This window comes from Neophocaena asiaeorientalis, unplaced genomic scaffold (genome assembly GCF_003031525.2).
Source record: "Neophocaena asiaeorientalis asiaeorientalis breed wild unplaced genomic scaffold, Neophocaena_asiaeorientalis_V1.1 scaffold534, whole genome shotgun sequence".
NCBI classification, from domain to species: Eukaryota; Metazoa; Chordata; class Mammalia; order Artiodactyla; family Phocoenidae; genus Neophocaena; species Neophocaena asiaeorientalis.
In genome coordinates this window covers 1,021,244-1,039,195 of record NW_020172826.1, presented here as the reverse complement: position 1 = coordinate 1,039,195, position 17,952 = coordinate 1,021,244, and the positions used below count along the sequence as shown (strand labels likewise).

The window sequence follows — 17,952 nt, the reverse complement described above, 5'->3', positions numbered from 1 at the left end:
TTTTAGCTTAAATACACTAGGAATAGCCCTAGAATTTAAAGCGTAAGAGAGAAAACTCTATCAATCTACCTGTAGTTAAGATGTTAGCTGCTAGTTTGCTTCACTGCTGTCTTTGGAATGTCCTTAGTAGTTGTGAATATGAGATGCATTCAGAACTAGATGAATAGATTATCCGGTAAACATGAGACTAGTTCCCACACGCACAAAACCCAATTCCCATTTTTTTGGTCTATACTTCTCTGATATATTTCTCTGTATATGTACTTTTTTACTATATTACGTAGTAAAGTAATATCATTGTAACTTTGTTTGAAGAGGCCTCATGATATTTTGTCCTCATATACCAGAAAATATTAATATGACATACGCTTGATTCTTCATTAAGACTTCCCTTTGATTTCTATTTATTATGCCTCTTTATGAAGTGCAAGAAAACTTTGCTCAAAGAAAAAAGTTCCATCTCAATTAGATGTCCTCTTAAGGTATTTATGTAGATATCTCTTTTCTCACTCAAAGACAAGCTCTCTGGGCACAGGTACCTGTCATGTCTATTTCATCTTTATATCTCATGCAACACTCTGCTCAGAATAAAACATATAGTAAATTTTCACTAAACGTTAGTTGAATGAATTAATGCCTTCCAGAATCCCACTGCTTGGCCTTGGTACTCAAAGTTGTGCAGCATTTCATCTGTAACATTCCTTTAACACAACCTGGGAAACTAAATTTGAAAAATAACAGTATGTTCCATAACCTCTTAATCTGAGTTTGAATATATTTCTCTTGTTGTAACTTTTTACAAAGGTAAAATGTTACGAGCCATGTTTCCTTTTTATCTTCCCTTGATTCATTCAGGAAACAGCCTTATTCACTTTTTAGCTTTTTTTGTGGGGGGGGGTAGTACACGGGCCTCTCACTGTTGTGGCCTCTCCCGTTGCGGAGCACAGGCTCCAGACGCGCAGGCTCAGCGGCCATGGCTCACGGGCCCAGCCGCTCCGTGGTATGTGGGATCTTCGCGGACCGAGGTACGGCAGGCGGACTCTCAACCACTGCGCCACTAGGGAAGCCCCACATTTTAGCTTTAAAATCTCGCTACATACCTATGTAACCTTACAAGTGATAAACGTAAAACGGCCCCAGTAAATTCTCATTTGTGCTTATTAAAATGGCCACAGGGACTTCCCTGTGGAAGTACCACAACTACTAAGCCCATGTACCACAACTACTGAGCCTGCGCGCCTAGAGCCCATGCTCCGCAACAAGCAAAGCCACTGCAATGAGAAGCCATTTCTCTAGTTGCAACTAGAGAAAGCCCGCACACAGCAACGAAGACCCAATGCAGCCAAAAATAAATAAATTAAAAAAAATAAAATAGCCACAAAAGTAATTAAAATTGTGATATCCAATGCTGATGAAGTTGTGAAAAAGTAACAGAGTGGATGCCTAGAAAAGCAGATAAATCTCAGATCCCTTTTGGAAAGCAACTTAGAAATATTTACATAGATGTTTATTTTAATTTACCTTTAATAGCAAAAATTGGAAACAACCTAAGTATTCAGCAATTTGGGACAGCTTAAACAAATGATCACACCTGACTTTGATAGATGATAAACTATTCACAAGACAATCACAAATACTGTGTAAAAACAAACGTGTGGTATAAAATAATAAAAAATCGGAACGTCAAACTATGTAAGAAGCTTACAATTGCTTGAAATATGAAAGTATAAATTTAAACGACTAGAAGGAAACAGGACAAAATGAAAACAGTTATGATAGAGTGATGGGATTATGGGTGCAATTTTTTGTTTCCTTTTACATTAAAAGATTATTTTAACAAAATATAAAATCAAAGGGAAAAAAAGGATCAAGTTTTAGTCCCTCGATGTTCATATTTTAAGAAGGATGTTGTGCAGACACCTAAGCAACATTTGTCTTCCTTGCTTCAAAATCTCAGCATGTATTTTGTCTGGTTCCAGGGGCTTAACCATTTTTTAAAAAAAATAATTCTGGCTACCATAGTTATTCTTTGAAAGTCTAAACAAAGTTTGTATTGTTCCCTGGCAGCATTTCGTTTGCATTAAACCATGAGTTACGATATTAGTGCCTCCTGGTGTAAGTTTTTTGAAGAAAACAGACTCGATAACTCTTTTTCTGGTTGCATAGTAAATGACAGTCCTCTTTCAGGACGTATTCAATTTCCATTGGAGTTCTTACCCTTGGTTATGTACAAATGGCTTATCAAAATTTTCTTATAATAGCCATCGTTATTGTAAGTCAACATTTTTGCTATTTTATCGAGGAAAGAGCAAATGATTATAGTGTAACTTTATGTAGGAAGCAGAATTTCTTCCATGAGTTAAGACTTTAACAATTACAATAATCCAGTATAAGAGAAAAACATTTTTCGCTCTTCTAGAAAGACACTATTAACTTCACATCGCTTAGTTTATCTGGTAGGTGAACAAAAATCATCTTTATAGAAGTTACATTTAATTCAGGTCTGTATACATTCTGGAAGGTCATTTATAAATGGGGAGTATAAACCAAACGATAATAAGGATAGAAATATTCTTCATCAACTCTCCCAGTTTCGAGATGCATTCATTCATTCAGCAACACGTCATTGTACTAAAAGCACAACCTCTTAACGCAGAGTTGTGTACATCTGGAAAAATTACCTCTCTGTGCCTTAGTTTCTCCATCTATTAAATATAGATAGAGATAGTACTTACCTTATAGACATTTGTGAGAATTAAGTGAGTTAATGAATACAAAGCTACTGGAACTTAAATGTTGCTGTTTTACTAATGTAGGTGTTCTTGAAGGTGAGAGCACAAATACTAAAATGGCACAATTTCTGCCCTCCAGACCACCTAGAAAACATTCTTAAAAAATCAACTTGGTTTGCCGTTAGCCTAAAACTGCTCTAAAATATCCTCCCGGACCGGGGCACGAACCCGCGCCCCCTGCATCGGCGGGCGGACCCTCAACCACTACGCCACCAGGGAAACCGCTAAGCAGCAACTTTTTAACCCTCAGGGGAAAGAAACTTGCCGAGAAGTTGAAGCACATAATAAATGGCTTTGGGAATGTTTTTAAATGAAAATGAAATTCTAGTTGCTCTACGTTTGAGCTACACGGAAGTATTAAAAGCTACACTTTCTTTCTTCTCCCAATTTTACTGAGATACATTGGACACATGACATTGAATTAGTTTTAGGTGTACAACATAATGGTTTGATACATGTATATACTGTGAAATGATTACCACAATAAGTTTGGTTAACATCCATCATCTCACATGGTTACACTTTTTTTTTTTCCTTGTGGTAAGAACTTTTAAGATCTACTCTCTTAACAGCTTTCAAATATACCATACAGTATTGTTAACTACAGTCGTCATGCAGAATATCTTTCCTTTGCTTTTGAGCGCAAGAGACTTCCGCTTTGGAAAACAATTGCTGGTTCAGAGTCTAGAAAGATTGATATACATCATCATCTTTCTGAAATGGAAAATCCTTCTAGCTAATAGCCATCATCTTTTTCTCAAATGCCTATCACTCAATATGACAATGAAAACCACAACTCCTAATGTTTATTTTAATTATATTTACAGTGAAACTGGAAAGAGAAATCAAAGCCATTTTTACTTTTGTGTCAAATGTGTCTAAATGAGTTAAGTAGATGTTCAAAGGTGTGTATATTCTTCAAGATTTAGGTTTGGAGATGCTCATTTGTTTAAGTCTAATAAATAGAATGATTTAGTCTCTATTTTCCTGAGCTGATGAATCATTTGAAAGTTCTCCATCAAGAAAGTCTTAAATTTTCAGATGTCTTTTACTCATTCAACAAATATTGTACCTAGCATATACCTAGCTATATGTACCTAGCGTCATGCTAGATATTCATTTCCATTGGCAATTTGCTTTCACTTTCTCAGTGGAGAAAAAACTCAACACAAGGAAATAAGCCCTCTTGTATCCTCGGTCCCTAGCACATAGAATTTTGGACCAAACAAGCTAACTTGTGTAACTAGTCTAACATACTATGTACTTCTTGAGCATTATTGGATGGTTATATCCTCTAATGAGCTATGTAATGTGTTGATTTTGTCTGTTTTATTTAGTAGTATCTATTTTATATTTTGAGGGTGAACCCGGGTTGCCTGGAGCAGTAGGACAGAATGGAATACCAGGGCCAAAGGTTAGTACAAAGAAAACCAAGCAGAATCATTTGAGGCATGAGTTTTCATGAGATTGTAAGCTGTTACACTTTTTTTATATTCCACTGGTTTTACTTGGATGGAATTTTTTGTCAGTAATATAATACACTATAGTATAAAAGTTTGTGACTAAAGAACAAGTGATGTTTGTGATTAGCATTAAAAATGCGGAGAAACAGTGTAGGATATGTCTAAATTTTTATTTCTGAGATACTTAAATAACATGAGAAAGCCTGTGTTTCAAATGTGACTTTGTCATTTTACCACTTAATGAACATATTACAACATAGGCCATGTCCATACTGCCAACATTTGCATAATTTTTACAAGATGTACTAAAGATGTTCACGGTGCCACTGTGACTTTTCCTCAAGATTTCGCCACCTCCAAGGCTTACACAACCTAACCAGTTAATCAAATGAAGAGCATAATAAAAATGTGGCATGTTTGAAATTTAAAAATGGATGTAGTCTGAATTACTAAGTAGGGAAAAAATGTAATAGAGTTTATTTTGGGGGTTCCAAATTTCCTTTGTTTTTGAAGAACAAATTAATCTTAAATATAAAAAGATTGGTGACAGTTTAGTTTAAACCAAATAGGCAGACAAATCCCAAGTCCTTTGATGAGTGACCATCCCTTGAAGTACAAAACTAATATCTAATCCCATCAGCTGTGCTGGTGTGTATCCATAGCCACAGATGCTTGTCAGCTGATTTTACAGATCACATTGCTATTGACAGGAGCCTAGGACAGACCTAAAATTTATAGACCTGTCTTTTGTCCTGCAGGAGAGGAAAGAAAATATTCCTTCTGGGACGACAGCCATTTTCCTGTCTTCTTCCCTCTCTTGCTCCATGCTAAAATGCCAAATGATAGGAGTTAATGCTTAATATATGTTCTCAGTACTATTCTTCTGTTGCCTAGCGACCATCAGGATGGCTGCTGAGCAGTGAAAGGTAACCAGAAATTCAGAAAGCCAAAGGGTCAGGCGGAGTTTCAGGGGGTGAAAAGAGTGTTGCCTTCAAACAGACTTCTTGAGTGAATTATAATTTTAAAAAACACAATAACCACCTTAAAAATCATTTTTAAAGTAGTCTGATCTTATTGCAACACTTTCTCAAGCTTTTCTTAAGAGGAATATTATCATAATGTGTGTGATTTGCTTTAGATTTATTCTCTGACTCTGTCCCCTGTCCCTTCCTGGGTAAAGTGAAAATGAGATTCTTTTCAGAACACAATTTTGCATTTTAGTCCTTGTACTGTCATGGTCATCATTTTGAGTAAAGACATCTCTCCTAAACTCACTTAGAGTCTGCCCCAATATAGTATCTTTTCTGAAAAAAACTAATGCCTCCTAAAGTACACCTAACTTGGAACGTAGTGGTTAACAACAGATTGAAGAGAGTTCATGACATTGTGAAGGGGTCCAAGTCCAGGCCTTAGTCACATCAGGGGAAGACAGATTAGAGAATTACACTGGTACTCTGACCCCTGAAATAATCCGTGCACCAGGGGCTGCTTTGAATGGAAGATTTCATTGAAGGATGTAAGTAAATAAACTCACCTTACTGAGTCTGAGTTTGAGCAGGATAAAGCGTCATAATCCCAAAAGCCTCTTGAGACGTTGAATTGCCACAACATTTTTCTCCTTAGTGCCCTAAAAGCCGGGTTTTGGCTGATCATCTTAAATATCTTTCTTTAGTCCTCGAAAGCAAAGAATTAAAATTACATTTGCTATTGATATCCATACTCAGTGCTCCAGGAAACTCGTCTTAACCTTTTGTTTTTGTAGAGCAACTATATATTGCCAAAATAGAAAATGTCATGTATAATTTATCTATTGATAGTATGTTCAATATCTGATTTTGTTTAGTGTTGATTGATTAGGTGTTTTATAATTTAATATGTCACTCAATCTTTGTTCTTTTGGCCAGGGACAACCTGGAGAACGAGGAGAAAAGGTGAGAATGATTCTGCTGATTTTTATTTTTTTTTCCCCAAAGAGGTACCAAACTGAACTGTATTTGTGTGTGGTTGGATAGACAGATACAGGTATACAAGCATACCTTGGAGATATTGCAGGCTCTGTTCCAGATCACTGCAATAAAGTGAACATTGCAATAAAATCACACGAATTTTTCGGTTTCCCAGTGCATATAAAAGTTACGTTTACGCTATACTGTAGTCAGTTAAGTGTTCAATAGCATTATGTCTAAAACACAACGTGCCTGCCTTAATTGAAAAATGATGCTGTTAGAAAAATGGCACCCTTAGACTTGGTTGACACATGGTTGCCACAAATCTTCAATCTGTAAAGAATGCAGTAGTATATTTGAAGTACAATAAAGCAAAGCACAATAAAACAAGGTATGCTTAGTTATATAGATGTAGATAGATATAATGACCACTGTTTTTTCAAACTGCTAATTAGTGGAAGGAGAAAATAGTGTAATTCTTATATATGTATAGAAGTTTGGGTAAAAAAGATTTAAAGAAATGGAGGAGAAGGGTGCAAATTTAAACATTCTATGTCAGGCTTTTAAATGACTTTCAAAAATCCCTAGGCCTGCAAAATTTTTGTTCTACCTATTTGCTAATGCCACTCCAGTACTTTTCTAAGCATCCTCTCTCTCTCTACTACTTCTGAGGTCAGTAGGTTAAAGGGATACAGATGTTTACCTGCAGCAAATACACTGAAAGTTGTCCCAAAAAGAATTCCCATAAAACCCAAAAAGAGAAGCAAAAGGAGAAGCAGAGTGCATATGTTAAATTTCTCTTAGACAAACATCCTTCCTTACTCCTTTGGGGGAGTTCTCATGCTATGTCCTTTACCAGTGTTTGAGAAGTATGCCGTCTCTGCAGGCAACTACCAAGATACCACATAATGCCCTTCATAAGTGATACGATCTTTCTGACAAATCAGTGTCATCACCACTAATCCCAAAAGAAGTACATCTACAGATCCAGCAAGCTTCATGAACGTAACTGTAGTTTTGAGCTGTATTTTACAACTGTATTCTTGTAAAACAAAAATAAGAAGACATTTATTTAAATGGAAGGAGAGCAGAGCAGAGAGGCAACTCAGTCAAACCCTTCACTTCATGGCCACTCTGAACCAGTTTTCCTAATAAGAAAGTTTGTTTTGTTCGTTTTGTTATTTAATAAAGGGATTTCCAAGCAATTTTTAAAAGTGTGCTAATGAGCTGCCTATCAAAGATCCCCCATAACTTATGATCAGTATATTTATTTGGCTTCCAACCAGTTCATGGTAATTAACCTGAAATGAATTAGTCATCAGATGACTCTTTTGTGTAGCAATTAAGGAGGGAAAAGGAGCAGTGCCAGCACCATTCCAGGGACTCGCTCCCAGGCTGCCGTGCTGTCCCCGTCACCATAAAAGAATGCCTGAGGAGGATAGCCTCATGCTTATCTGAAACAAGAAAAGAAAGTGAAGAGAAAAGGTTAAACTCTCCCTCCTTCGCCACCCCTCCTTCTCCCAGGGAAAGCATTATCAGTAGCTTCTCTCTTATTTTACAGAAAATTTTAAATGATACAAGAGTGACCTCTTACGCAGCTGGACAGAAGGGTATTCCAGCTTACGGAATGTATGAACAATAATGCATTGTTATTGCTAATGATTATCATTAACAGCTTATGATGTGTCAGATACTGTCCCAGTTGCTTTAGACGCAGTAATTGTTTATTTCTTATGACCCCATAAAACATTCTTGCCCTGACGTTGCACATGAGAAATTTGATGTAAAGAGAATTTCATTTGCCCAGTAGGGCCTGGACCTGGGCTCGAACTCTCTGGCTCCAAAATTCATGATGTTTCCACTAGAGCATTCTATAAGACTTAAAGAATTTAGAATTTAAGAAAGCAAAGCATGGATTATAGACAAATGACTTTTTTCCTAAAGCACTGCTTGTGGGTAGAAAGATATCAGTGAGGGAATAGGCATAGGAGCTCTCAAAAATAACAACGGAAGCATAAACTCCCCAATTTATTTTACTATAATTTTTTTAAATTTTCTAATAAGATATAAAACATTTATTTCTCAAATGCAAAACACTTAGGCCCAGATAACTCAATGTTATCTGGGTGCAGCAGTTTTGAGGGCTGGGTCATGCACTTTGAGGGCCTGGAGATTTGAGATGCGTAGAATTCACAGATTGAAGGGAAAGGAGAAGGCAGGACTCCAGGTGGCAGGAGTGGGACAAGGAAGGAGACAGAAAGGGTAAGGCACACGGCATACTGAGGGAGTCAGGAGAAAGCCTTTGTTAGAGTGACTCTTTGAGCAGAGAAAAGAGAAAGAGTTAGGGTGGCCAGAATAGGCTATTAGTGCCAGAATAAGCTATTAGAAGTCAGAGAAATTACCTTCTGTTATTATCGTGGAGTAGCTTAAAACTATTTAGCCATGTTCATTGTAATAAAATTTATTTGGACTAGTTGATATCAGGCAGCTGGTCAAGTAAAGTACATTAGCTCTGTAGAACATTTACAACAGATTTTAATACATAGTGCCTATGAAAGGAAACTTAAAATAATGAAAAGTACTCTTTGCTGAATGTCACCAATATATTTTACATGTATTGCTTTTTTCCCCTCCTAGGGAGATGCTGGAGAGAATGGCCCCAAAGGTGATACAGGTGAAAAGGTACAGTGTTGCAAAATATGAAAGAGTATGTGTATGAGCAAGAATATTTCATGTACATGAAAATGGGAGATCAGAGATAATTCTACACAATTAGAAAACTTTTAAATATTTAATGTATAAAAGGTGATTGTTCCACCAGCTCCTAGCTACAAATTTAAATATTTTAAAAGTAAAACGCTATGTCAAAAATTCTAGAAAATGCGTAATTGGGTTTCTAGTAATATGACTTTCAAGACAAAAAGAAACACACCACTATTTATGTGTAAATGGAGCACTCCCTTTATACACAGAGATATAAAAATAGAGTTCCTAAAGTGATTCCATTTGTCCCGATTTTAGGATAGAAGATTGCAGAGGATTCGGAGGGGATGTAAGAGTTTGATAATCAGCTAAAGTCAGTTGATTAGAGCCTCTCATGCAGTCTTGAAAATTTGCTTCAACTTGAAATCTACTAGATCCAGATATTTTGTCAGCCTTTGTATTCTCTCTCTCTCTTTTTTTTTTTTTTCTTTTTTGGCCTTTAAACCATTATTAGCACTTATATTGCGGTGGTCTTTTGTTCATCTTCCTACCTCCTGTCTTTTTTTCCTCAGTCTATTGAAGTTTTTGCTTGGATTCTTACTTCACACACGTCTCTGACATAGGAAGGAAATTTTTATTTCATTTGTGCTGTATGTTAAGAATTAAGAAAAAGATCTTTTAAGAAACTAAAAATGGAATAGTCAGATTTAATTTAAATCAGGCTAATTGATGAAACAAAGAATGATTCATTTAGGCTTGTAGTTGAGAATAAGAATACTCTACTTTGAAAATTATTATGGTACAGATGGACAATTGTTAGTCATAAAAACATACCCATAAAGTAAAGAGAAATTTGTCTTCCTCATTCTTATAAATATTAATATAAATATGGCATGGGTGGTAGGGAGAAATTAATGGTAGGAATAAATGAATGTCACTGAGTAGCAACTGTGTTTGTATTCAAAAGGGAGTCTAGAAATTAGAGTGGACTCTCAGTTTCTTGTAGACCAGGGTTTCTCAGCCTCTGCACTACTGACATTTTGGGCTGGATAATCCTTCTTGAGGGAGCTGTCAGATGTCTAGCCTCGTTCCTGGCCTCTGCCCAGCGGATGCCAGTAGCATCTCCGAGTTGTGACAACCAACACTCTCTCCAGAGGTTGCCAATTGTCCACTGGGGAACAAGATCATCCCTCACTGAGAACCACTGCTGTAAACCCATTTTATTTATCTGTCAGATTTAGGTATCCTGCTGCAATCCACCATGACATGAGTATGTTTAATACTAATGGGACCAGTGATATACCTCTATGACTTCTTGAAGTCAAAATTAAAAACCCTAGGTATATAAACATAGATATTTTATTTACCTTTGTTGTGTTTGCTTAAAAGCAGGAGTCAGCAAACTTTTCCTGTAAAGGGCCAGAAAATAAATAGTTTAGGTTTTGTGGGCCATATGGCGTCTGTCACAACTACTCAACCCTGTCATCGTAGCATGACAGCAGCCATAGACAATATGTATACATATGAGAGTGGCTCTATTCCAATAAAGCTTTATTTCTGGACACTGAAATTTTAATTTCATATGGTTTTCAAATGTCATGAAATATTATTCTTTTTATAATTTTGTTAACCGTTAAAAATGTGAAAACCACTCTTAGCTCTTGGGCCACACAAAAACAGGTGGCTAGCTGGATTTGGCCCTCGGGCCATAGTTGCCAACCTCTGTTTAAAGAAAGGAAATCTTCTAAACAGAGAGTAGTTTCTCCAAGTGAAAACCATTTATGCCAAGTCTGAGCTACGCCTATGTGGATTTATGTAGAGAATTTTAATCTTTAGAATATGTATTTTTAGAGCTTAATTTTTGAATGTAGGCCAATAGTTTCTTTAATCACACATTTTTAAAATTTAATATTGCAATAGTAAAGCAACTTTTTTTTCTTTGTAAAAGCTAAATTCATCTCAAAGGAATACGGTTCTTATTTTTTATATTAACACAAATCATTTACCATGCTGACTCACACATAGTAAACTCTCAATAAATGTTAGCTTTCTTACCACATGGAAATGGAAATCAACTAGGTGGGTTATTTTTCTTTTTTATCAAAAAGTTTTATTAGTCAACTGAAATTAAGTTTGAGAAATGCTTCAGTTAAAATAGAAATCATTTCTATAAATTTTCAGTGAGTCTAAACAGGGGATTGTAAATAGGAATCTGTAACATATAATACGTAATCTGACCTGTAGCATTCATCTCCAAGAATGCTGTAATTGGAATATAATTTTTGATGTGTTTTTTAAACATTTCCTGCTTCTGTCACATAATTTGTTTCCAGCATGTTAGAAACACTCTTCTCATGGCCTTTGGGTTCAGTATGTGAAACTCATTCATCATTTACCAAGTTTGAGATGTAAAATCAAAAAAATGCTTCTTTTCTGCCATTGATGTAGTAAATTACGTCATTGGCGATTCACTTTAATAGGATTTTTTTCCTTGTGATCCAACTAGGTGCTTTTGGATGGTAAAGCAATCTAAGCCTTTCCAGACTGGTCATCTGGAAATGCTGTGGGACTGTAAAAACCTCTGGGCTGGGTTTTCTCTGTGGCCAGAAGCTACGATGAACTCTAGAATTAAGAATGACCTGCCAGAGACTGGTTTTAATCATGTGTGGAGTTACTACGGGAAAGTTATGTTCTGCTCTTTGGAGTGTTAATCCCACCAACTAATGTAGAAATGCATTTCTTATCTATTATCCCAGCACTTGAAAGTAAGTGTTGGTGCAGACCACTGAATGGTTCCATCATGCCACTCTATTATTCACAACCTTATCTGTTCGTTTAGAAATTTCACATTCTTTCTTTTTTTTTTTTCTGAGCATTTTTTAAAGACTTTTTTATTTTATATTGCAGTATAACCAATTAACAATGTTGTGATAGTTTCAGGTGCACAGCAAAGTGACTCAGCCATACTTATACATGTATCCATTCTCCCCCAGACTCCCCTCCCATCCAGGCTGCCACGTAACATTGAACAGAATTCCCTGTGCTCTACAGTGGGTCCTCGTTGGTTATCTGTTTTCAATATAGCAGGAAGCTTCACTTTCTTGGTATTGCCTGTCTGTATCTTCATTTTTCTTTCCCCCCCCAATCTCCATTTCTATAAATAACCTGCCTTCTTACTTTACACCTGCAGAGCATCTTTGATTTGCATCCTCAGAGCCTTTTCAGAAGCGACACCCATATTTGGAGCCACCCACCAAATTGCCTTTTCTTAAGATCACATAGGAAGGCTTTTCTTTTGGGCATAGGGCCTTCTCCAATTTAGCACATATGATGCTTCCCTTAGCTTAGAATACTCTTCTCTGTCCACCTCCACCTCCTCACGTTCTCATCCTATTCCTGTCTACTGAGACCTTGGATTTATTAAGTCATTTCCCTGGGGCAGCCTTTCAGTCTCCCCTGGACTGTCTCTGTTACCCTCTATGTGCTCCCAGAGCACTCTCTATGATCCCTTTCATAACCCTTATCACAATTTATTGTAATTCCTTGTTTAATTGGGCATCCAGCTCACTGGAAAGGAAAAAATAAACAAACAAAAAACTATAAGTTACCAAACTGTTCTATTCCCAACACCAATCCAATTTCCTGGCATGTAATAGGAAGATAATAAATATTTATTGAATGAAAAACCTTAAAAAATTGTTTTTTTCTACTTTCACCTGCTTCTTATTTTCGTTGAATGGTAGAACATTTTCCTATACCATGCATTTGTTTATCATGTCTTCTGTGGTGACACAAAATTTCCCAACATGACAATTTCTTCCTATCCCAGACTTTTTTGTACGTGGAAAGAAAGAAAAAGAAAGTATCTTTTATGCATTCAATCAATAATATTTTTGAATACATGTATTTGTGTACATATATACTATATACATATATACAAATGGGTACAGTAGTCCTTCGGTATCTCCAGGAGATTGGTTCCAGGATCCCTGCAAATACCAAAATCCTAGCATGTCCCTTATATAAAACGGGCTAGTATTTGCATATAACCTATGCGCATACTCCCATATTCAATTGACCCTTAAATAATGCGGGGCTTAGGAGTGCTGGGACTCTGCCAGTTGAAATCAAGGTATAATTTACAAAAGGCCCTCCTTATACATGGTTCCTTCACATCCCTGTTTTCTCCATATCGTGGTTCCCCATCCGCCGACTTCAACCAACTGCAGATCATGTGGTACTGTAATATTTACTGTTGAAAAAACATTCACATATAAGTGGACCTTTGCAGTTCAAGCCTGTGTTGTTTAAGGGTCAGCTGTACTATAAAGCTTCTCTAGATTACTTATGAAACCCAATACTATGTAAACAGTTGCCAGGCACACAGAAATTTAAGTTTTGCTCTTTGGAATTTTCAGGAATTTTTTTCTCAAAAGATTTTTAGTCCAAGGTTGGGTGAGTCCGCAGATGCAGAACCCAGGGATATGGAAGGGTGACTATATCGTAAGCACAGGACAAGGGCAGGGTTTGAAACAGCATTGTTCGCTTTATCGCCCTAGCTCCTAGTATCCCTGCATCCAGAACATGGTTGGCACATAATCGATGCTCAATAAATATTTATTGAATGAATTAATGACTGATAGAAATATCACCACATTCACTTTATTTATCCACATAGACTTTAGTAACACATACATATAATTATATACCAGATGTTGTGCTTGAAAATAATCACAGCCAAAAACAAAAATTCTGTACTTGAATGGTCAATAGCAAAGTCAAATTCATTTACCTCAAATATCTTCTCAAAGTATTTTTTGCTTTATGATTTACCCTGTGGACACTTTTATTTTCAAACCAACTGATTTGTGAAGCTAAGGGTATACTTAGAGAGACACAGTTGGGTTTTTTTCCTACTTTAATCCTGTATTCATTTTCACTTTTAGAGGAATGAGGATTATAAACACTGACTTTTATTTTCAATACTTGGAGCATTATCCTTTGAAATGTTTAACTTAGGAATGTCTTCTAGCAATTGCCTTGCCACTTAAAAGTTATTAAAATTCCTTGAGATTTCACAGTTCTAATTTTTGAAAAGAAAGTTGATATATCAGTCATAGTTGTCCATCAAATGAAACTGCTCCAGTTTCCACAAATAAATCAGGCTTCCTAAAAACTGTCCTTTCCTTCCCATCCACTTTTTCTGAGAACTAAATCTAGTCCTTATTCTCGTTAGTGGATTATCCAGTCACTTTCCATTAAAACACTGGGGAAAAAAAGTGTTTAAACTACAGTTAATACAAGCAACGTCCTTTTATTTATAAGTTTACTACAACCATTGTGCCCTGTTGCCAAAATGAGATAAACCAATAATTCTTTTCTTATTCCAATAAAAAGAACATGGCAATAGAATTCAGGAAGTCCAAAATTCACTTAGGCTCAAGTTGCTTCAATTTGCTCATGTATTGAGTAGAAATAGTAATATCTGCCCTATCTCCTGGGAGTCTTGTGAGGTATAAATAAGATGAAAAAGGGGGCTCAGAAAAGTCAAAATTGCTTTTACGAATACAAAGGTCTCATTGTGCAAAATACTGATTCATTGGTGTTGATGGCTTTCAGACAGACTTGATTTAGTGGAAACAGAAATAAGTATTATTTTATTAGCCACATTTATTTCGCTGCCCACTCGGAACTCAATTGATTATTAGTGATGGGGAAAAGAAACCAGTATCATTTTACAATAAGACAGTATTTGGTATCCTGTTCTATATGTTTTGTCATGTTTTAATTTTTCCTTGAGTAGTAGCCATTACAGATGTCAAAGAAACTCGTATGTTTCCTCAAATGAGTTAATTTATTATTTCCTCCTCCTTCTTAAGCTTTGTTTTTCTTCCCAAAGGTTTTTTTTTGATTCTTGACTGCTTGCTGAAAATATTCTTTCTTAGATTTGTTCATTTATTCACCATATACATATCCAGCATATTTTATTCAGACACTGAATAAAAATAGACCCTGAACCTGCCCACAGGTGGCTGATCATCTAATGGAGGGACGAGCAAAGAATAGGCAGAAAACATATATACATAGTCCATATGCAGTGAGCTTGCAGGACTTGAACAGGTGCTGCAGAGTGAGATGTGGATGTGAGGGGCATGTGTCTAGGTTGTTCAGTGAGGGGTTGAGGCAAAGCCACTTAAGACCTGAACAAAGAGAACTGCCAGCTGTGGGGAGAAGAGAGAGAAGCTGAGGGAGAGGGGCAAGTACCTCAGGTGTAGAGGCCTGAAGTGTATCTCCATCTCTAAACGACATTGATGAGCAACTCTCTAAACCTAGAACGAGGAAGTAGACCCCTAGAGCTCTGTGAGCCCTTACACAGATAGGACAGCTGAGGAAACCTCAGTATGTGCCGTCCTCCTTGTGGCTGTTTCTGTTTTCTCAAATGACTATGTTTTCTCCCTTTTATTTTCCTTGTAGCATGTTTTTGGGACAGAGGACTAGAAGGAACTGGAAAATCTAGGCCCTTGTCTGACCTCGTATCAGAAATAAGCAGCCACCCTCCGTGCTATCTCCTGTTAGCCCCTACCTGTGTATTTAGAGCACATTTGCCTTAAGAATGTAGTCACACTCGGTGAAATCTGGATGGAATACAATGCCTTTCAGAAAACCAGATTCTGTCTCAAGATTTTCTCTCAGATCTTCCTTGTGTCCCTGTCACCCACAAGTCATCCATCATCCTGTAACTTTCCGGTGACTGCGTTACAATGAAATAAGTGTAGAGCTAGAAAAAAACGTGCTGGTCATAGCGGTGACGGTGCTTCATGAGGAAAACAAACTGACCGGCGGCATGGCCTTTTCCAGCTCAACGTCATTAACCCTTTGACTTCATCTGTTGAACCCTGACTTTCTGAAGACTGAAAGGGTCAGGGAACTCTAGTAAATGATAGCCAGTGACATTAATAAATTCCTGAAATAGATAAGACTGAAATTCCAGATCCACTAATATATTGCTTTAGAATACAATTTTAGCACTGTATCAAGGGAAGAGATCCATATTTATATATTTATATTTATTTCAAGGAATGTAGTCCTTATGTATTTTGCAAAGTAAACCCGTGTTTTTAGAAAGTATATTGTTTATCTTGGAAATTACTGACATCTTAGCCATGTTGATACAAAATCTTAGGGAGCATGGTTCGGCCCATTGGTCATGGGGTTTCCTTAGGCGCTCCTGTAGATAACAGCTCTCTGTGTGTTTGTGTGTTTCCTGTTCCCATCACTTGTAGAATAATCTCTCATGCGTTTCATTTTAGGGTGACCCTGGATCGTCCGCTGCAGGAGTTAAGGTAACTATAGCCTTGCAAGTGTTTGTGCCCCAGGAGTTACAGCTTTGACTTTTATAAGTCTCTTGTTTCCCTTCCCTTTTACCAACTTCGATGGTTCTAACTCTGTTCCTATACTACTGCAATAATCAGCTTCTAGACACAACACGGAGTATCTGCTAGAAATCTCTGATAAAGACTTAAACAAGAGGTCTTGCCTTTTCTTCCCTTTCTGATTGATTTTTATGGAAATGTGGATTGGTATGTGAGCTTTAGGTATATTTACAGCAAAAAAAAAAAAAAAAAATGTTCATATGTCTGGTAAGATGTAGAACAACAGAATAAAGTGAATGAAATGCATGTGTCATCGGGGAGGCTGAAAGTGTCCAAGGGCCTAAGGCTTTTGGAAAATTCTTATAGGGCTGCCCTTTTCATCTTTGATTTTCTTTGGCCAGGGAGAGCCCGGAGAATCTGGTCGTCCAGGGCAAAAGGTAAATCCCTATTCTGGTGTGTTCTTTGTACTGTCTTATAGTCACCATTTGACTATGTTTGCTATCACTGTATAATATGAGAACAATTACTGAAAATGATGCCATTTTCATGCCTTATATGCAGAGTGTTTTTGAGTGTTTTTCATTTTAAAAGGGTTGATGCTGACCATAGTAGAAGTACAAACATAATCTGGACGTGTAAAAGGATGCTTCATGAACTAAAGTCAGCATATACTGAGCTGTTTGAGACTAACAAAGATCTGCTGGGTTGGAATGCCAACAACCTATCTTGCATGTTTAAAAATACTCTGCATGTTTCTATCTTTTATGAGAAGAAATGAATATTTACTGAACTGTCTCAATAGGGAATGACGGACAGTTCTTTTAAAATTATATTCTTTTCCTCTCATTTCAAATACTTCCCTGCTGATAACTTTTTTTTTGTGAATAATATCTACCTAAGCAGTGAATGTTACATTGTAAAAGAGGTTTGTTCATGAACTAAGTTTTAATTAGAGACAGTAACCAAACCACTTTAACCGATCTAACGTTAATTTTTTTTATCATTTGTGCTTCACTTCAGTGATAAATTATAGGACATGCAATGAATATGTTTATTCTCATTTGAGTCTGAAGCAGGAAACGACTGTTCATAGTTTATCGTCTGAGCATCTGGATATCAATGCCCAGTGCAGATTTTAGATTTTTAGATAACAGACGTGGCTAACAAGTAAACATGAATTCCACATTATGATAAATCTCTGAGATCATGACTCTGCCTTTGTCTAGCAGTAGTTAATGTTATAGAAAAAATAATATGAATAGAAACATAGAATATACTTCATTATTATAAAGAGAAAGAGAGAATAAATCCCATTGTAGTCCTTTGGAACCTTAGAACATAACATAAAAAAATATTCCCACATTCTTGAAGTTATTGAGAGGATCACTGCTTTGTTTAAACACTTCAGATTAAAGTGTTTTTTGAGAAGGTCTTTCACATTCTTTTAACATTTCCCTAATTGAAAAATAGATTTTCTTGAAATTAAAAATCTAAGAGTAATGATTCATTAGACCCAATTTCAGGTAAAGTTGAGACTTTTCCAAAGAGCCCAGCATAACTCTGCAAATTTTGCTCTTCAGTGCCTAAGATTTCCTAATGATTCTTTATGTAAGAAATTTGAAATTAGTGATATCACAGAGATCCATGGTCTGCTTTGGTTTGAAAGAGCATCTAA

The 17,952-nt window shown here is 36.5% G+C and overlaps 1 protein-coding gene across 1 annotated transcript in view; it reads left to right on the top strand.

Annotated features, from left to right (window-relative positions):
* Positions 1 to 17,952, top strand: part of COL25A1 (collagen type XXV alpha 1 chain) — a 466,880-nt gene that overhangs the window by 376,934 nt on the left and 71,994 nt on the right. The window contains exons 13-17 of the mRNA XM_024741942.1: positions 4,153 to 4,206; positions 6,160 to 6,186; positions 8,839 to 8,883; positions 16,215 to 16,247; positions 16,679 to 16,714. Coding sequence (XP_024597710.1) covers positions 4,153 to 4,206; positions 6,160 to 6,186; positions 8,839 to 8,883; positions 16,215 to 16,247; positions 16,679 to 16,714 — 195 coding nt within the window. The remainder of the gene's footprint in view (positions 1 to 4,152; positions 4,207 to 6,159; positions 6,187 to 8,838; positions 8,884 to 16,214; positions 16,248 to 16,678; positions 16,715 to 17,952) is intronic.